This window comes from Oncorhynchus gorbuscha, linkage group LG02, assembly GCF_021184085.1.
Source record: "Oncorhynchus gorbuscha isolate QuinsamMale2020 ecotype Even-year linkage group LG02, OgorEven_v1.0, whole genome shotgun sequence".
NCBI lineage: Eukaryota > Metazoa > Chordata > Actinopteri > Salmoniformes > Salmonidae > Oncorhynchus > Oncorhynchus gorbuscha.
In genome coordinates, this window is record NC_060174.1 from 92,114,029 (window position 1) to 92,135,815 (window position 21,787).

General features: G+C 41.9%; 1 protein-coding gene across 2 annotated transcripts in view; it reads right to left on the reverse strand.

The window, feature by feature from the left end:
- Window positions 1-2,486: 2,486 nt before the first annotated feature.
- Window positions 2,487-21,787, reverse strand: part of tmem132e (transmembrane protein 132E) — a 337,250-nt gene continuing 317,949 nt past the window's right edge. For both annotated transcript variants that reach the window (XM_046327284.1, XM_046327277.1), the window contains exons 6-9: window positions 20,384-20,589; window positions 17,835-18,114; window positions 12,631-12,825; window positions 2,487-6,438 (exon numbers count right to left, since the gene is read on the reverse strand). In XM_046327284.1, the coding sequence (XP_046183240.1) occupies window positions 5,365-6,438; window positions 12,631-12,825; window positions 17,835-18,114; window positions 20,384-20,589 (1,755 nt within the window). In that variant the 3' untranslated portion in view covers window positions 2,487-5,364. The remainder of the gene's footprint in view (window positions 6,439-12,630; window positions 12,826-17,834; window positions 18,115-20,383; window positions 20,590-21,787) is intronic.

Below are 21,787 nucleotides of genomic sequence, written 5' to 3' on the forward strand. Positions count from 1 at the left end.
ACTTCTCTTGTCTTATCCGGTGTCCTGTGTGAATTTAAGTATGCTCTCTCTAATTCTCTCTTTCTCTCTCTCTCGGAGGACCTGAGCCCTAGGACCATGCCTCAGGACTACCTGGCATGATGGCTCCTTGCTGTCCCCAGTCCACCTGGCCGTGCTGCTGCTCCAGTTTCAACTGTTCTACCTGCGGCTATGCCCTGACCTGTTCACCGGACGTGCTACCTGTCCCGGACCTGCTGTTTTCAACTCTCTAGAGACAGCAGGAGCGGTAGAGATGCTCTTAATGATCGGCCATGAAAAGCCAACTGATATTTACTCCTGAGATGCTGTGCCACGCCCTGACCAGAGATCCTTTTCGTGTCTCTATTTTGGTTTGGTCAGGCGTGAGTTGGGGTGGGTATTCTATGTTTTGTGTTCTATGTTTTCTATTTCTGTGTGTTTGGCCGGGTTTGGTTCTCAATCAGAGGCAGCTGTCTATCGTTGTCTCTGATTGAGAACCATACTTAGGTAGCCTTTTCCCACCTGTGTTTTGTGGGTAGTTGTTTTCTGTATTTGTGTCTGCACCAGACAGAACTGTTTCGTTCGTTCTCTTTGTTGGTTTTGTTATTCAGTGTTCAGTTCTATTATTAAGTCATTAATACTTACCACGCTGCTCTTTGGTCCACTTCTTCAAATGGCTGTTACATGCTGACTTGCTGCACCCTCGACAACTACTGTGATTATTATTATTTGACCATGCTGGTCATTTATGAACATTTGAACATCTTGGCCATGTTTTGTTATAATCTCCACCCGGCACAGCCAGAAGAGGACTGGCAACCCCTCATAGCATGGTTCCTCTCTAGGTTTCTTCCTAGGTTTTGGCCTTTCTAGGGAGTTTTTCCTAGCCACCGTGCTTCTACACCTGCATTGCTTGCTGTTTGGCGGTTTAGGCTGGGTTTCTGTACAGCACTTTAAGATATCAGCTGATGTAAGAAGGGCTATATAAATACATTTGATTTGTCCAGGACTAGCTGGGAAACTGGCCTCACTCATAGTGTTATTTTCTTTTCGCACATTACCATAACCTAATTTATTTAAATAAAGCATTGTTGCCCAGTGACAACATAACATATTGGTCTCAAAGGGACATGACATGAAAATCATTCATAACTATCAAAATTATGATTCTTGTATTACTATCAGTGTTTTTAAAACTACTTATCCTGTCATATTAACTGCTTATCCCCCAACAATGGGGATAACATTGCTGTTAGGGTATATATGTTTTGTGCAGTACATGTCGTTTCTAATCAATGGTATGCACATTGTTTGATTGTATGATTGTATGTCTTTCATATTCATGTGTGTTTATTCCATCTTCGACTTATCCTACATGTTTATCCTAGATAAACTATTATGAATTAAATATATGAGATTGCTTCCCTTGGGTGGCAGCAGTGTATTCATGACGTCTTGATCACATATCACAGTGCTTTCCAAAATATACTCTATTTTGGGGCACCTCACCCTATCCTCTACTACCAAAATACTGTAGCATCATCCAAATGGGCACATTAAATATCCATCGTGTCAATGTTACTGTATCGAATGATTCATAGCATGAAGACCTTGTCTTTGGTTACACTGGGACAGATACATCAGGCAGATCTAACTGGAAAGACTTAAGGTCAGCCTACCCCGAGGCCAACAGATATATAGCCGTCCTCGTGCCTTAAATGACAGCTGGCTAAATTACCCATTCTCTAGATACAGTATCTTGTATACAGTAGACCAGGAATAGACAGGCACACAGGTTCCCATTTAACCTCTGCACTGTGACTGGTCCGCCCTAGGCTCCCTAGGTACAATAAATGGAGATAGTGTGCCTACCTACATGTACTGATCCATTTAACCAGAGACATTAGAGACATTAGATGAAACCTGTCATATTTGTGGGGGTGAGGCATCAGTAGACTAGAACTGAATATGATCTAAGTTGAAAGGGTTCTGAGCAGTTCAATAACCCACACCCCCCCCCCTTCAATTTACCAAACTGGAGGAAAAACAACTTTGTATCAGGTCAGTGCAGGACTTTACCCGTGTACTTCTATGGTGACCGTTAGTCAGGCACGAGAGGACATGCCCATCTCGTCAGACCGGAATAGAGGACACTTTTCTCAATGGGGAGAAGCCCAACTGCGGTATCTCACTAAATGTACTATCTCTGATTTAACTTCTCCCAACTATAATTTGTCCCAATCTGCTATAATCATATGATGGTAGTAGAATGAAAATTGTGTGTTTATGTGGGTCTGGTGTGTGGTGGTGGTTGTGGAGTTTGCAGACAGGAATTTTAGGCTTCCTTATTTCTGATCAACTGAATGATAAGGAACTGCATACATCCATAAATTATAATAAATTAGAACACATACACAGTATGTAACCCAATTACACTTTTTTCTGACAGTGCTATAATGACGAGTAGAAAGGACACATGATTTTTATGTATTGTATTTTCTTTAGTACTTTACATATAAGGGGGAAATACAAGGGTTTTCTTTTTCTGGAGAATACAGGAAATTGAACAGTGCTCTGTACATGAACATAGTATCGTCAGTGAGCTGGTGCACGGTCACCATGTCTCCACCTGGGGTACACTTCAAAAGTATTCAACCACATGTGAGAAAGTCTCTAGCAGCAGCTTGCAGAAGAAACACTGGATGCACACAGAAATATGCATACCTTCACCAAAGTCACATTACAAAAAAGGTTTAGCATATACATATATACATTGAGAAAGGAAACATAAAAAAATTCTCAGGAGCCATAAAATGTTTTTAATAGACATTTGTTATGATCTCTGAAAGAATAATCAAATTGGAAAGTCAGAACTATAAAAAAAGAATGTTAAAAAGCTGCTATTAGAAACTTAATCCACCGTTGTTGTTAAGCAGTGGTACTGATTTGGGTTTACCATAGTAATACATGAGGCAAAATACCCATCTGATGATCAAAGTACAGTAGAGAATCAATACATTCATCCTGAGACACCATCGTTTAAAATGGGGGTTAAAAAAAAGAAAGAAGAAAAGTCTGGCTGTAACCAACAGTTTATTTCCTCAACCGGTTTCTTTGTAAAAGCCTGGGTTTCAAGTGAGGGCAAGAATTGTTGTCTTTGATTTTGAAGACCATTTACCTTTAGATGTTAATAGGGCTTGATTGAGATTTAATCACATTTTGTAATTAGGTCATTATTCAATGAAACCATTTGGAACGTACATCATATGGCATGCTGTAAATCAAATGAACTGAATAGCAAAGAAATTACTTAATAACAGGTGACAAAATGTCAGCCAACTAGGTTGATGTTTTTTGTGGAAATTAATTGATTGGATTCATAACTCAAATTGAGAGGTTGGGTGACATTTGTTCTTCCATTGTGGTCATATTGCACACCATATGATTAACAAAAACACAGCAAATCCACAACCTACTAAGAGCACACACATAAAGGTGAATTAAAAACTGATTGGACAGTTTTCCATCCTGTTTATTTTTCATCACTCTTGAAAATAAATCTTCAGATCAGTACGAAACAACATGATCTTCAAAGAATCAGTCATCATCCCACCCAGTGCTTTACAATTCATCACACTCTAGCTAGCCAACACTTCTACATAACCAAACCTATAAATGGAATCCCATTGCATTCATCATTTGCAGTCATTCTATTTTGTGCAGGTTCACTAACCAAAACTCCTAGTATTACATTTAAGATTTCATCAAACACAGACAGTCCTGAGAAACTTAAAAGGCGTCACCACCATAACAATAGGCCAATGCGTCAGCACCAGTGCGCTTGGCTTCTGTGACGGTCATGACCAGCTCCTTTGCAGCATCTATGCTTTATTACGGACATATTTTGGACCAAACATAGTACTTCTCATTCTCTGTTTAGATTGATTGGAAATTAATATCGTGACTCGGTACAAAATCGTTGGTGTTCAATGGGGAGCATGATTACACAAGGTCACGGTGTTTAAAAAATAAAAAAGGAAATGGAACGATTTCTGCTGCAAAATATTTTAGTGGGATGAGAGTTCTTCCATTGTAATTCTCAGGTGTACAGTGGGACATCTTAGTAAAAACTGCAGAGGAAACTCTATGCTCACAACACGTTCCCCCTTCTCTATCTCTGCATGAATAACAAGTTCAATGTAATGTTGCTGCTGAAGAGGAACTCAGCTGGTCATGGTATGTACATACGAGGGAGGGCTGTACTATGCAGGTCTGGCATGGCATGCATGTAATGCATGATACAACATATGTCCTTTAGTATTGTCTAGGTATAATTAGATAATTACAATACAAACATTTACAAATTTGGAAAATTGCTGATTGTGCCTCAGTATCTCCTTTCATGCAAAGAATGTCGAAGATCGTTTACTTCACAATATACGTACAAGCTTTTGTATTTCCCAATATAACTAAACCTTTGACAAGTTGTAGCGTTTTGGATAATTGCCCTCCGCACTAGCCCCTAACCAAGTGTGAAAACAGGGTGTCAGCATTGAAATCAGTTGTGATCAGTGAAACCCATTCTATAACCCATTCTAAGGCATTAGACTTAACCAGGAAAGTGTATGAAACCAGTATTAGGGCACTGGCTTGGAATTTGTATGAAATGTAGCAAAGTGTACAGTAATGATATTGAATGAAATCATAGCATGTGCTGTACCAAGAACAATGGATGTTCTAACATTGACGAATGTTTCCCTACTCTGGCAAAATAAAATGAATTGGTAACATTGTTTTTAATGAGCGTCTTTGACAATTGGTTGTCCATCATGTTGTTCCGTGTTGTGTCCCAAAAGCTGTTTCTCTGAAAATGTCATCTGCACATCGAAGGCCTCTTTGTTGGAGAAGGTACTTGGTGTTGGGACAACCCGACAAACACAGAGCCAAGACCCAACCCCTCCTACTAAAAACACTCCTGTCCTTATCACGCTCACTAAATAACCCCCAGTAGGAGTGACAGAGCACTTAAAATTCATCCTGCGGAACAGTGCTCACGACTGAAGCTTATAATTCCATTTGAGAGTGTACTCCTCTACCTCTGTAGAAGGGACATCCAGACATAGCCATTTCTCTAGCGTTTAAAATTCTTGTCTAGTCTTTGGCTTTCCAATTTTTTTCAACTTCCAAAAAAGTGTGTACGGGAAACGGCACTGTGCAAAGAAAAATAAAACAAACAAAATCAGAAGTGTATTCGGCCTTGCTTTTTGTTTGTGAAAAGTTCTCTCTCATTAAAGTGAAAAAAGAGAAAAATAGAAAGGAAAGTATTTTTTGAAGCTGTAAGGAGGGTGCTTCTTAACAGCCGCCCCTTCAGGCTATTTCCTTTATCCTGCGCATGTAATCATGAAGTTCCTCTGGGTCCTGGAAACCCATGTCCTGGCAGACCCACTGAATGTCTTCTTCATCTGCAATGGGGATGGAGTTATAGGGCATGTCTTCTGTGGGGAGTGTGGTGAAGGTGGTGAACTTGACACGCTTGCGCTTGGAGGTTGGCGAGCTGGCCTCCTCGCCATGCTCCTTGGTGGAGCCCCCAGAGCTGCCGTCCCCCCTCCCGTGGACCTGGCTCTGAACGCTTGTCTGGGAGCTGCCGCTGCTGTGGTGGTCACCATGGCAACAAGTCTGTACCCCTTCCTGGGGGTTAATGGGGCTCTCCACTGTCTGGGGTGAAAGCTCACTCTGGGCCCTCAAGGGCTGTCCGTTCCCTAAAAAAACCCAGTGGTGGGAATGGTCCATGTTGGCCTGGCCCTCAGGGGGGATTCTCTTGTGGCGGTACTTGAGGACAAACACAATGCAGTTGATGAGGAAGACCAGGATGGCAAGGCAGAAGACACCCAGGAGGGCGTACATGCCGATCTCCAGGTCGGTCATGCTGCGGGGCGCATGGATGAAATCATCATCTTCCTCTTCTTCCTCTCCCTCGGTGGGCCTCTCCTGGTTGCTGATGGTCGGGAAGTTGGTGTAGTCGATGGGAACGCTCGCCGGCTGCTCGTTGGATGGCTCGAAGCCTCTGTCACCGAGGTTGGAATCCACCACCGGCCGCCTGGTGACACGGGCTGGCTCGATTTCGATCTCGCTTTCCATTTCTTCCTCGGAGTCTTCCTCCGGGCCGAAGCGGACTTTCACGTACACAGGGGCCGAAGCGATGACGCTCTTCCGCTTGGTTTTCTGACAGGCCTCGCAGATGGTCATCTCCATACGCACCATCTCCCCGGAGCCCTCGCCCTCCGCCACAACCACCGGCCAGCGGTGCTGAGGCTCCTGGGATATGGACACCACCTTGTCGTCCAGTGTGGAAGCGTTGAGGTTGTAGTCCTTCGGGTCGAAGAAGGTCAGAGGCAATGCGGTGCTATCGCTGTAGTAAAGCCAGATGGACAAGCTGGCCTCCTGTGATAACAACAAGAGGAAAAGGGTATTTTTAGTTTTTTTGTTAGGTAAATGCAGCTTTGAAATGCCATTTTTGCTATGATGGAGCATTTCACAGATGAATTATTCATACAGTAACCCCATGGACAAACTTTCCTGGAAGGCTAGAGAGAGACACCTTTTTAATGTCTTGAAGAAACAAACAGATTTACCAAATAACAATATGCTGCAAATCAAACTACAGGATTCATGTTTAGAAATTACAAACATTGGTTGATATCGTTGTTTCTTCGAAAACTGATAATTTCGATGGTTCAAACAGATGCTCTTTCACTCCTCTACGTATGATGTGAATATATGTGAGTCCAATTCCTGCCTTTGAAGTCTCTGACTCGCTCGATCCCTAAATCTTCTAAGCATCTCTAAACATCGGCACCCCCTGCCTCGGCACAGACCGAGACACACACAGGCGGTCTGTCTCAGTAGTGTATGCCAGCGAACACAAAGCTCGCTCTAAGAAAGGAGGGGTGAGTGGGTGTTTTGCAACTGTTGTCCTGCAGACAAACAACAGACAGAGCTGCACAACTGCACAGCACTTTACCTGACAGCTTGAGTCTGGCTTCATGAGAGTAATGGCAATGTTCGGTGGCCATGTCTCCAAGTAACGAGGTGGTTTTTGACAGAAGCATTCCTTTGGCTCCTGCTAAAACAATACCTCTCAGCTCAACCTAGCGTACCTGCTCTGTAGGGCTGACAAAAGAAAATAGCTTTTCTGACAGAGCACTTTTAGTCCCCAACCGAGATGTCTTTTCATATTCTAACGGGAGAGGCATTTATCCAAATTCTGTCTGGATTGGAACGCTCTGTTTGAGAGTGTAGACATATTTTTCTTTGATTCAGGCGGAGGATACTGAACTTCAAGGTTGCTATGACATTCCTGTTCGAACACGGGCCTCTGTCATCTCCACTTGTCAAGATGAATGGGGCCTTTGAAACATGATTTAAATAATACATTGAGTATGACACCCTGTCCTGATGAAGCCACTAGTAGTACACCAACATGTTAAAAAGGTTAGACACAAAGCAAACAAAGCACTCAGTATACTCGAGGGTGACTGGAATGTTCTAATTATAATTCCTCAATAGGATAATGAATCAATCACTGTTACCTATTTATTAAGTCCTCTTTAGAGAGCTCAGGATTAACTGTGGTTAACAGATCAACAGTATTTCCCCAGAAGGAAATTAGACCATAAAATTAAATAGGATCTCTGTAACTTAGACAGCCAAAGCATTGCTGACTCATAGAAGGGATGATTTGTGCATCCTCTCTGTTCTTAGATGCTAAATGACAATAGCTGCCCTGGCAAACGAGATCACAGTTCACATTCGGGATGGTTGAAATGAACAAATGTTAATCAAATGCACATATAACCTAATAAAAATAGGGCGGATTCCAGGCTAACAGAAAGAGACTTTGGCTTATTCACTTCCCTCAGTTGTAGTTTATGGCTCTCATTCATTCATGGAGTAAGAAAGGGGGCGTTTAGCAGACGCGGCAGGTGAGGTTTCTCCTGTGAAACAGAATCAAATGGTGTGAAATAACCTGAGCACCCCACGGAGATGTCCACTGGCAGAGGGATTGGCTGCCTTTTATGGCCCAGCCTCAGAGAGCACTTTAGGACAATACATTATGCTAATTAAATGTAAGGTGGCCAAGCAGCGGAAGGTGAGATTAAATTGGAATTAAATGCCGGGCCCTGACGGTTTAGTTTTGTTTGGCCACCACCAGCGCAGAGAGAGAGAGTTGGTAGAGTAACAATAGCTGTCATCCCCAATTTCCAAGGCATTGAAACCTGGCTATATTCTCTCGTTGTGGGGGAATATGAACGACCCAAGTGTGAAACAACACAGTGCGATCTGGCTTCTCAGGAAAAGGTGAAGGACTGTACCCAATTCATTCTTTGGGGGGATTTAGAGAAATTGAAGTCCCCAGTTGCAAGACTCAAACATGCCGAAAATAAGGCAGATTCCTCTGACTTTTATTAAACAAGATGTATATTTGCTGGTGTGATGAGACGTTCCCTGGGAGTTTTTTGTAACAAATCAGATTTATTTGCAGGCTTGTGTGTGTTGGAGGGCTGTTTGGGCGCAGCACAGCAATAAGGCAAATAGGCTAATGAGCACTGCGAGCGTCAACAGTCCATTTTCTGGATGTGTGTGATGTCATGAAAATTCATGAGCTGCTTCCCACAGATGTTCAATTCCAGGTTCATATTAGCGGGTTGGATGCAGTGTTACTGACGTTTCCTTATGGAAATCAACCCCTATGGTGTAATGCCGGTAAGAAAGACAGTTTCTCCAACTATAGTATCTATTAAAAAATGACACCCATGCATTAAAACCTCTACGGGATTGGTGTCCCCCTGTGGGACGGTTGAGCTAACGTGCACTAATGTGATTAGCATGACGCTGTAAGTAACAAGAACATTTCCCAGGACATAGACAAGTCTTATGGGCAGAAAACTTAAATTCTTGTTCATCTAACTGCACTGTCCAATCTCCCTCACTAGCTTTAAGCACCAACTGTCAGAGCATCTTACAGTTTACTGCACCTGTACATAGCCCATCTATAATTTAGCCCAAACAACTAACTCTTTCCCAACTGTATTTAATTAATTAATTAATTTTGCTCCTTTGCACCCCATTATTTTTGTGTCTACTTTGCACATTCTTCCATTGCAAAACTTCCATTCCAGTATTTCACTTGCTATATTGTATTTACTTCGCCACCATGGCCTTTTTTGCCTTTTACCTCCCTTCTCATTTGCTCACATTGTATATAGACTTGTTTATACTGTATTATTGACTGTATGTTTGTTTTTACTCCATGTGTAACTCTGTGTCGTTGTATCTGTCGAACTGCTTTGCTTTATCTTGGCTAGGTCGCAATTGTAAACGAGAACTTGTTCTCAACTTGCCCACCTGTTTAAATAAAGGTGAAATAAATAAATAATAAATAAAAAATGTACAGTAGCTATTGTTTGAGGAGAGTGCACAGCTATATACTTGAAAATGTATCAATTGACCAATTAGGCACATTTGGGAATACTTGATACAAAACAATGATTCATTGGATCAGTTTAAAACTTTGCACATACACTGCTGCTATCTAGTGGCCAAAATCTAAATTGCGCCTAGACTCCTTTGTGATATAATGGCCTTTCTCTTGCATTTCAAAGATGATGGAAAAACATCTAATAATAGAAAACACATGTTTTTTCTTTGTATTATCTTTTACCAGATCTAATGTGTTATATCCTCCAACATTAATTTCACACTTCCACAAACTTCAAAGTGTTTCCTTTCAAATGGTATCAATAATATGCATATCCTTGCTTCAGATCCTGAGCTACAGGCAGTTAGATATGGGTATGTCATTTTAGGCAAAAATGGGGAAAAAATGGTCCGATCCTTAAGAGGTTTGCACCTAAACAACAGAGGTTGTTAATATGTCAGTCTCTGTAAGCAATTGCTTTCGTCTTAAGCTTTCACAGATCTGTATGTAAAGGCTTGCATAAATTTTCCTTTGTTTTAAATAGGCAAATGACGTTATGCACTGTACTCAGTACCGTATGCTTAGTTAAGTAACCTGAACTTAACATTCGTTGTTTTCCTGGAACTTCTCTATACAACTGAATTCATTAGGAGGTAAAAAAAATAATATATATCACATTTACTTATTCAGAATCTTTAATCAGTACTTTGTTGAAGCAACTTTGGCAGCGATTACCTGCCTTGAGTATGACGCTACAAGTTTGGCACACCAGTATTTGGGGATTTTCTCCCATTCTTCTCTGCAGATCCTTTCAAGCTTTGTCAGGTTGGATGGGGAGCGTCGCTGCACAGCTATTTCAGAGACTTGTCCAGAAGTCACTCCTGCATTGTCTGTGCCCCACACTGAGTTCCTGAACACCCTGGAGCAGGTTTTCATTAAGGATCTCTCTGTACTTTGCTCCGTTAATCTTTCCCTCAATCCTGACTAGTCTCCCAGTCACTGCTGCTGCAAAACATCCCCACAGCATGATGCTGCCACCACCACGCTTCACCATAGGGATGGTGCCAAGTTTCCACCAGACGTAACGCTTGGCAATCAGGCCAAATAGTTCAATCTTGGTTTCATCAGACCAGAGAATCTTGTTTGTCATGTCTGAGAGGGCTTTAGGTGCCTTTTGGCAAATTCCAACCGGGCTGCCATGTGCCTTTTACTGAGGGGTGGATTCTGTCTGGCCACTCTACCATAAATACCTGATTGGTGGAGTGCTGCAGAGATGGTTGTCCTTCTGGTAGATTCTCTGGACTCCACAGAGGAACTCTGGAGCACTGTCAGAATGCCCATCGGGTTCTTGGTCATCTCCTTTATCAAGGCCCTTCTCCCCCGATTACTCAGTTTGGCTAGGCGGCCAGCTCTAGGTGGTTCCAAACTTCTAACATTTAAGAATTATGGAGGCCACTGTGTTCTTGGGGACCTTCAATGCTTCAAAAACTATTTGGCACCCTTCCCCAGATCTGTGCCTCGACACACATGTGTCGAGGAGCTCTATGGATAATTTCCTCGACCTCATGGCTTGGTTTTTACTTTGACATGCACTGTCAACTGTGGGACCTTAAATAGACAGGTGTGTGCCTTTCCAAATCATGTCAATTGAATTGAACATAGGTGGACTCCAAACATCTGAAGGATGATCATGGGAAACAGGATGCATTCAAGCTCAATTACGAGTTTCATAGCAATGGGCCTGAATACGTGTAAATAAAGCATCTGTTTTAGATTTTTAATATATTTGCTAACATTTCAAAATAGCAGTTTTTGCTTTGTCATTATGGGTATTGTGTGTAGATTGATGAGGATATTTTTTATTTCATCCATTTTAGAATAAGGCTGTAATGTAACAAAATGTGAAAAAAGGAAGGGGCCTGAATACTTTCTGATTTTTGTTCATTAAGGAATATTCATGAAGACATGCTGTAGCACCACTTCAAATAATTGTGGTGCTCCAGCTGCAATGCCTTGAGAATAGAAATGAATAGAATGTACTCTTCACACCATTTAGATAAAACATGTATTAAATGGCTTTCAATGAGAAGACGTACTATAGAGATAGAGAACACTACAGGTGTTATGTTCGCTGGAGTGACCTTTCTCCAAAGGTGTGAGAAGGCATGTCCTGGCACATTCAGACACTGTAACCATGGCAATGCCTTTTGTACTATTGCCTTCTGTACTATGAGGCGGCTGGTTTGACAATGTTTTATTATTTACCTGAAAATGTATTTTGTCATTGAGTATCTTTGAAGGCCAACATAAATCATAAGGTGAATGCACCAATTTGTAAGTCGCTCTGGATAAGAGCGTCTGCTAAATGACTTAAATGTAAAAATGTAAATGTAAATATCAGGTCTGTACATTGAAGAAGAGCTTTATGTTCTATGAGTCATACAGTTACTGTGGTGTTCTATTATCAAGATCAAAATATACCAAGCTCAATAGGTACCTTGGTGAAAATGAACTCATCTATACTCACCTGAGTACCAAACAATATGATGACAGGTTGCATACATCTATAAACATTCACTGAGTATACTAAATATTAGGAACAACTTCCTAATATTGGGAACAGCCTCAATTAGTCGTGGCATGGACTCTACAAGGTCTCTACAAGCGTTCCACAGGAATGCTGGCCCATGTTGACTCCAATGCTTCCCACAGTTGTGTCAAGTTGGCTGAATGTCCTTTGGGTGGTGGACCATTCTTGATACACACGGAAAATTGTTAAGCATGAAAAACCCAGCATCATTGCAGTTCTTGACACAAACCGGTGCTCCTGGCACCTGTTACCAAACCCTATTCAAAAGTTCTTACGTTTTTTGACTTGCCCATTCAACCTCTGAATGGCATACATACCCAATACATGTCTCAATTGTCTCAAGGCTTATAAATCCTTAAACCTGTCTCCTCCCCTTCATCTATACTGTTTGAAGTATATTTAACAAGTGACATCAACAAGAGATCATAGCTTTGACATGAATTCACTTGGTCAGTCTATGTCATGGAAAGAGCAGGGGTTCTTAATGTTTTATATACTCAAAGCTGACATCCACACAAACTCAATGCCCTCTACATGTATCATCTTATATATTAGTATACAGTACCTGCTTTGGTGCAGCAAGTGTCTGCAGGCCAGTTGCCTTGGCGACCATAGTGTGACTGTTGCCAGGGCTGGGCTGTAGTGACAAAGAAAGTCCAGAGATGGCGTGGACGCGAAGTTCCAAGATGGAGACTTTCTCATCGGTGACGGAAAACGATGTCTCTCCCAACATGGCCTCCACGGCGAGTGGAGACTCCACCTGCAAATGACAAGAGACCATTTGACTGCCACACCAGGCATTTTGTGTCCTGACAGGGAAATACAGACAAGTGGGATATGAGTCTGTCTTCCTGTCCATCTTCTGTGTAATTGTGTGATAAATGAGACGCTCAAGCCAAAACGAAAGCACCAGACACCGGATGCTGACCGGGGGCTGCCACTTACAGCCTCCCTGTGCCCTACATTTGACCTCTTGACCTCTCTTCAGGGGGCAAAAATGTGAGTCTATTGGATGGCTGCAGGGCACAAAATACAAAATACAAAATAAAAACCCCACCAATCTAGAGCTAATCCTGGGGCCTTGACAGGTCTGCCTCCATCACGGGGCCAAACATGGCATTTACAGCTCATTATGTCACCTTTCTGTTGTTGCCTCCGATTGCTTCGTAAAGGTCATGTGGGAAAAGTCAACCACAGAAGCACTCGCCTTCCTTTGTGAAAAGTCAACCACAGGAGCAGTCAGCTTCCTCTGTGAGTCATAAAGGACTTAACTTTTCTATTTTATTTTTACATCAGCACCCAGATGTATAAGGCTGCCTGTGTAAAATACAGGAAGGCCTGTAAGATGGTTTAGATGATATGACAGGCTCTCCACCATCAAAGATCTATGTTTAGTCATTTTTGGATTGTTTTGTTTTTAGCTCTATTTTCTGAAGGATTTATACATTTTCCAGTCATAATTAATTGTATGTGTACTGCTCTGGTGACAACAGAGGCTAGAGATGACTAGAGATGACCGCCGACTGGCTTTTCTCATTATCCAAATAGCTTGTTCACCTTCAGGCATAGTGCATCATTATCTATCCAAATATGTTCCCTCTTGCTCATCTGAGCCCGGTTGGTTGTTCCACTTCTGTAGCAATTGGAGCTCATGCCAAATCTACAGTGAAGAGGGGCATTGAGAGCCTCTGCCTTTGTTAATTTGGCCTCCAACGGCCATAATAACATTTAATAGTGCTCAAAATTTTACCATCCTAAACAGCACACTAATTTGGCAATCTGTTATCATTACAGCCCTTCTCCCTGTTCAAAACACCCATTAAAAAGTAGTAAGAGTCCGTTAACACAGAGACAGAGTTGCCATCCTGATCTGTTGAGTATTGTGTGCTGAAGAGGCTGGACTGTCTGGTAAGGTGACGTGTATAAAGAATGCTTTTAAACAGCTTTTTATGATGGCTCAATGTGGCTTGACGTCACCGGCCGCGTATGTCACCAGAGAGGACAAAGCTGTCCTCTTCTGATCCCAAGGTCTGCCGTCGGGGACTCCCAGATGCATATTTTCGGGATCAGATGTGCTGGAGAGGAGAGTTCCAGTTCATTGGTAGTCCATCTCTCCTTTTTCTCCCCTACGCTCATAAAATGTAACCGCGGGGGATGAAAGTACATGAATACATGACTTCTAAAGTTTCACAAAAGGTGGGGAATTCAGTTGAATGATGAAGTACTCTAAGCAGGACAGTTCTCCACCCTGGGTTTTGTCTCTAAAAAAGCTTTGAGTTAGGCACCTGTGTTTTTCTGACTCATTTGAGTAGTCACCGTGGTAGTAGTAAATTATCAGGGTGAATAACTAAGCTTTGTTTTTGTTTGTTCAAAATGAATGTGGATAATTGATTCACATTGAAATACATGACTGTGTAATTACAAACAGATATAACAGAAATAGGTAGAAATAACCCAAAGCATACAAATGGACCACTTCTATGGGTAGGCTAGTACTAATAGTCTTAGTAAAACATGAATAAAAAAAAATGAAAAAAATGAAAAGAAGTACCTTTAAGGTAAACTCTTTTATTTGAATCTACGTCAGAGCGAACGCAACAAAGATTTCGAGCCATACCACACATAGGTCCATGCAGTACATAGGTCATAGGTTAGGATGCACTTCTCCTGTACTGACAACCATTATCAAGCGTTCCCTCACTCCATCACACTCTGTGTGAGGCTGACAGAAATGGGTGTTATAAGTACACCTCATCAATGTCTATGGTTGTGTCGCAAATGGACCTCGAAGCCAGTTTCAATGTGTTTTTTCATTGTTCCCCTCTAATCAGGGACTGTGTGAAATGAATGATCAAGTAGAACAGAAAAGCAGCAGGGTGCGGAACCTCGTAGGGTCAGAGTTTGAATAACCCTGCCCTATAAAGTAGTGCTGAGCGATGAACTGAAATTTATTTTTTTCGAATTATTATTAAACAACAAATTGATCGATATTGGTTCAATTACTTGCATTTAGTTTTTTTTGGTGACCTCTACATGCCGTTTCTCTCGAGATAAATAATCACAATGTTTTGATCAGCGTTGGACATTCGTCCGGTCTGACGAAAATCCAACTTGGATTGAAATGTTGTTTTTATTGGGCGCCTGATTAAATCACCATGGGAGAAGTGGCGGACATTCCTTTTTTCATTGTAGTTAATTACCACATTTTCTGCGCTAAACTAGGTTTTCCTATGGAAACATTCCAAAGTTGCGAAAAATAGCTTTTCTTCTTTGACATGTTCATCTGTTCAGCACCTGAAAAATTGGATTTATGTATTTTTTAAAATATTTTCAAATGATCTACAATGACCAGAATCCACTGCACTTATTCTTCCTGTCCCCACACACAATAATAATTTGGAAACATCTAAATAACTTTACAGATCTTCATTGTAAAGGGTTTTAAACACTGTTTCCCATGCTTGTTCAATGAACCATAAACAATTAATGAACATGCACCTGTGGAACGGTTGTTAAGACACTAACAGCTTACAGACGGTAGGCAATTAAGGTCACAGTTATGAAAACTTAGGACACTAAAGAGGACTTTCTACTGACAATGAAAAACACCAAAAGAAAGATGCCCAGGGTCCCTGCTCATCTGCGTGAACGTGCCTTAGCCATGCTGCAAGGAGGCATGAGGACTACAGATGTGGTCAGGGCAATAAATTGCAATGTCCGTACTGTGAGACGCCTAAAACAGCGATACAGGGAGACAGAACGAACAGCTGATCGTCCTCACAGTGGCAGATCACGTGTAACAACACCTGCACAGGATCGGTACATTCAAACATCACACCTGTGGGACAGGTACAGGATGGCAACAACAACTGCCCGAGTTACACCAGGAACGCACAATCCCTCCATCAGTGCTCAGACTGTCTGCAATAGGCTGAGAGGGGCAATCTCAATGCTGAGCGTTACAGGGAAGACATCCTCCTCCCTCATGTGGTACCCCTCCTGCAAGCTCATCCTGACATGACTCTCCAGCATGACAATGCCACCAGCCATACTGCTCGTTCTGTGCGTAATTTCCTGCAAGACAGGAACGTCAGTGTTATGCCATGGCCAGCGAAGAGCCCGGATCTCAATCCCATTGAGCACGTCTGGGACCTGTTGGTTTGGAGGGTGAGGGCTAGGGCCTTCAGTTAATGTCTCAGTTGTTGAATCCTGTTATGTTCATACAAATATTTACACATGTTAAGTGTGCTGAAAATAAACGCAGTTGACAGTGAGAGGACATGTATTTTTTTGCTGAGTTTATTATGACTCGTTGGGGAGCACAGAGATAACGTTAGATGGTTATCTGGCTGTCTGGCTGCTACAGCCTGAGCAGAGATGAGACGATGATTTTAAGAAATTAAATAATAGTCATCAAATTTAAAAAAGTAATATACACAACTGAAATATTTTATTTAAGTAAAGTCATGTGAATAAAAGATGGTTAATAAGTGATAAGCAGTAATGGGCAATCCTTACCATCATGGGGCTCTTATTAATTGTTTAATTCTGTGTTGTTAGAAATAATTAAATGTTTGGCAATTAAATGTTCTCAATATGAGGTTTTGGAATGTCAATTAAAAAGCTCTAAAATCATGTGAGGGTCATAATTCGTAATACATTTAATGTAAAATAAATACGCATCTAAACAAAAAAACAATACAAAATCTGACTCTTACACATTTTGTGGTGCCATACTTTCATTCAAAAACAATAATTAGCTCCAAAATGAAACCCCTTAAAGTCAAGATGGTGGGATTAAACTGTTGCCTATTATCAAATCTTCCAGACTACTCCCCCCCGATTAAGTTATTGTTTGGAAAATGGCGTTCGATTAATGAAAAATATCTTATAACTCATTTATGTTCATCAGTGAACCCTCTAAGTGAAATAATTTATTTTGAGAGTAGATTAATGGACCCGAGTGGCGCAGTGGTCTAAGGAACTGCAAGTCAGTGCAAGAGGTGTCACTACAGTCCCTGGTTTGATTCCAGGCTGTATCACATCCGGCCGTGATTGGGAGTCCCATAGGGTGGCACACAATCTTCCCAGCGTCGCCAGGATAGGCCGTCATTGCAATAAGAATTTGTTCTTAACTGACTTGCCTAGTTAAATAAAGGTTACATGTTTTATTTTTTTATTTGCTCCACTAATATGGGTTGGTAGTGAGAAATAGGCTACTCTTCATTTTCCTAATGTCCCATTAAATACTGTGTAAGCTTGAGATCTTTTATTTTCTTACAGCCTTCCGTAAATATGGTTTTCTATGCCATCAATCACTCAGTTTGAATGGTAAAGCTGCATATTGGAAGGCTAAGCGGAAGCCCATATAGACTACATGCCTATGCAGATGGAGCCATCTTTAAAAGCAAGTTTGGACAGATGTCATTTATCATTTCATCATTATAAAGAGGCTTCCTTTACAAAAACAAAATGGGTGAAAGCGATGAAGAAAGAGGTCTAATTTCCTTCTTTCACCTGTCAGTTCGTCTAGGTCAGTGTGAAGCACAAACTATTTTGTTGTGCACTCTGAGCGCTTCTGCCTATTACAGCTGCACTTTGGTCAGTATGATCCATACTTTGTCTACCTCAGTGTCAATTTCCTATTTGCCTCTAGTGCCCTAGCCTATAACATTTATGAGATGGGCGAACATCTATGAGGTAAAAGAGGCAATTGAAAGAAGCCATTTCCTTTTTACAGACTTTGGTGACCTAGCCAAGTTTCTATACCTTCAGTACAGTGGAGCCCAGCTCCAGGCCCACCAGCACGGTGCGGTCCACCAGCTCGGCTATCCTGGGGTCGACCACCTTCAGTGAGTCCTGAACCAGGTCAGTCACGTCCACCTGCCAGTCGGGCCCCAGCATGGTGATGACCTGGTCGGTGCCCTCGGTGGAGGTGGTGTGAAACTGGGTCAGCACCTTGACAAGGGAACGCTGGTACTGCAAGGTGCAGCCCCGGCTCACCCGCCGGTCGTCCTCGTCGTCATCTATGTCACTGTCTCTGGCGCTCCTGAGACAAAGACAGGGAGAGAGAGATAGAGAGAGAGATAAAGAAAGAAACTGTGTCAATGATGTTAAGTGTCACTACCATTAGCAGTGTCAAAACCGTAAACATTGTCAATATCATTACCAGTTTCAAAGTGGACATCAACAAAGTAAGGGTTATCATGTCAAAATGTATTTGCTGTACTATTTACGAAGCCGTTTCAGCAGTAGCTCAATGGCTTATCATAACCTTTAATGATGCATCTTGTAACTCAATATGTTTGTGGAATATGCTGTAGTGTAGTTAAATCCTGCATCCTGTTTCGGGAGCTTATGTTCTTAATTGCTTCTTATCATTATATAATTTAGCACTTGATTTGATGAGAGGCCCAACACTAATCTACGTGGAGGACATCTGTTACAGTGTCTGTTCCAATGTGCCCTTTGTGAGGGAAAAGTTATCCAAGCCGGCACGAAACTCCTCCAAAAACTTCCAGACAAGCAGGATTTGGACATGTGCCTTCCATTCCTAAATCAATGGATGCTTAGATGGACAGGGGGAGAACACGGTCAGTGCATCCCAACCAAGCCCAATATATTGCTCCAGAAGATGTAATACTTGCCAAACGTTTCTCAACAGCCTGACAAGCTGCCGGCTTTCCTCTTAAATGCTAAAAAGCTCTCCTCCATTCCCAAGGCTAATTAATCTTTGCTTTGACTTATCCTTTCAGATAAGTGAAGATGCAGGAGCGGCAGTGGGCTGTCAGTGACTGACAAAGCATATCCCACCCATTGATTCCCAAAGCCCATCTGAATATCAAGCAGGCCTGTCCTGTGTTCCCTGAAAGGTCTGACAATACTCTAGCATGCATCATGTCCCGTGGCCGGCTAACGCTAGACATTTAAGGCTAAAAGGCACGGTTCGCCTGTGTTTTTCAACTTGTACAACAAAGCCACAATAGCAGTGGAGAGACAAGAATGTAGACAAGAGTGTTCAGTTAAACCAGTTCAGAGTAAACCAGAGAGACAGCGTGACTCTCCTCATGGAGTTTCATGACTCTTTGCTCAGGTCAGAGAGTTTCCCATGTTAAGGCCATACCTATGTTTTTTTTCTTTAGAGGGTGTCTGTTCTTATTAGGATCTTTGATACACCAGCTGGAGCTTTGCTGCACATCGGCCGGCCTACCCGATTACACTTCTGTCCTCTTTTAGAACACATTACTGGATAACACAGCCAGTGAGCAATGCAGCTGCAATGTAGCAAACACACACATTGCGGTCCAAAAGACCTGGCCCTTGATAAAGCTTAGGGCTTAAACAGTGTTGTGTTAGGAGAGATAGAGGGAGATAGAGCGAGAGATATGAGAGAGCGAGAGTGAGAGATGAGAGACAGAGTGAGAAGTGAGCCAAATGGCTTGTGTTCTGAGGGGAGACCAAATAAAAGGAGATTAAATTACAGCTAAATTAATAGCAGTTTGGTGGTATCTGATATATATAAAAAGTAAAAACATCACATCAAAGTGTTTAATGCACAGTGAGGTGTTTTTTTTGTCCTTGTTCTGACAACATCACAAACATCTAGTTAAGTGCTAAATGTTTTGCCAAAATGGCAGAATGAAGCCTTCTGCAGTTCTGTTTTGAAGACAGTAGTTAATGTTGTTCATTGTGGTTGATGGTTCAAAACACTGATTAAGCCTAGTCCAGGATTAAAAAGATCCTCAATCGAGAAACTCTTTTGAAATTGTTTTTTCAGAACTAGGTTTAATCTGTGTCTGGGAAACCGGACCTAAAAGCTTGCTGTGAATCCGGTCTGGAATTTGCTTAACGTCCTGTTCTCAGACAAACCTCTTAGTTTAGTTCAATTCATTAAGAGAGATACGTTTGATTACCTGAAATCATGGGTTGGTTTAAACTCTAATAAACTGTGTGCACAGGCAGTAGTTGTGCAAACAAAGATAAGGCCTAAGAGGCATAAACATTGGTTAGGCAGATTTGCATAGAATTGCGTCACTAGGACGACATGTAACACAAACACACGACACAAGCAAAACATGGACTGCACAATTGAAACGATACATGACAATGCAAGGGGTAAAGACTAAAAACATTAAGTTGAGGAAGACAATGACATCTAGGCTAGTGTCTCAGCTAGAGTGCAGCAAACCACACTAGAGTGCAGTAACCTCAAAATGAATTAAAATAATAATAAATACAAGAAACATCATCTCTAAAAAAGCAGTGCTCTCCACTCTAACACTACACACAAAGGGGAGCTGTGTGTTGGTGAGTCCTACCTGCGGTCAGGAAGAATGGGTACCCTCCAGCCCTTGATGAAGCTCAGGTTGCTGTCGGACAGTTCCACTTGAAGCGGGAGTTTGGGCACCCACACGGTCAGCTCTAAGGGGGCACTGAGGTGCTCGTAGCTGAAGATGACACGGGCGTTCATGGAGCCCCGCGTCTCCTTCCCGTTCACAAACACGTAGTCACAATTCATGGACACCTGTGGAAAACAAAGGTTATTGGTCAATATATGATAATGATCTGCCGTTGACAGGTGATACAAGTGATATAGTACAGTATGGATGCAGGAGTCCACCACCTAGTTTATTACATTGGATTTGCTGGTGCACAGCTTTTCTCAGATTCCACTAAAGGAAACAGGGAAAATATGTCTTCCTTTTCGCTTTAATGTGTACTATTATTATTAGGTCACAATAATCCTCCTTTGTGACTATTCCAATATTTTGCCACGAGGGGCTATATTTTTGTAATTTTAAATATTTGGGAACACAGTGTAAACAACACTACTTGAAGGTTTTCTCCTATCTAATTTGAGTCTCTTCTTGAGTGGATGAACTGGCTCTAAAGTACAGTATACTCTAAGCCTTTAAAAATCAGGCCCATGATCAACCACAACCCACCACTATTTTCAGTGTAATGATCTATACACAATTACGCAGAGACACACATCAGAATATATATACTAACACAAGCTTTCAGGCAACAGATAATTCATAGAATATGAAAGCTTAATACACCAGGTGCCCGCACACAAAATTCTGTTTACTTATTTTTTATCCAGCATTCTCCAAGAAATCACCCAGCACAGTATTTCTCATAAATACCCATCCCTTTAGTACTAAATGATTTACTGTAATAGATAGCAGGGTTTGCTTTCGGGATACCATCGATGATTTATCTGGCAGTTGGAGGCAGCTGACACTGTAATCAGAGGAGCTAATCTCCTGCAAATGGAGGTCGGGTTCGCCAGTCTTCTCAGGGTTGAGGATTCATCATAAGGGGGGGGGGGGTTAATAAAACACCCAGTCCATCCAGACAGGCCTCTCCACTCTGCAATCCATACAGGCTGGGTGGGAAGCCTTCAGATAGAGGAGAGAGATGAGTCTTTTCCCTCGTTTCCCTTGTTCTGGTAAATCAAGTTTTCAGATTTTCTGTCTGTAGTCACCTTTGTGTGAATAGGAATTTTGGGATCATCATTCTCTGGCAGAGATCTGGGGTGTCAGCTGGAATCAGGGTAATATACTTTTTTTCATACTGAATCATGATAATTAGGTTCTTAGGTTCTTAGGCTCGCTGCCATTGGACTCTGGAGCAGTGGAAACGCGTTCTCTGGAGTGATGAATCACGATTCTGTGCTTCCAACTTTGTGGCAACAGTTTGGGAAGGCCTTTTCCTGT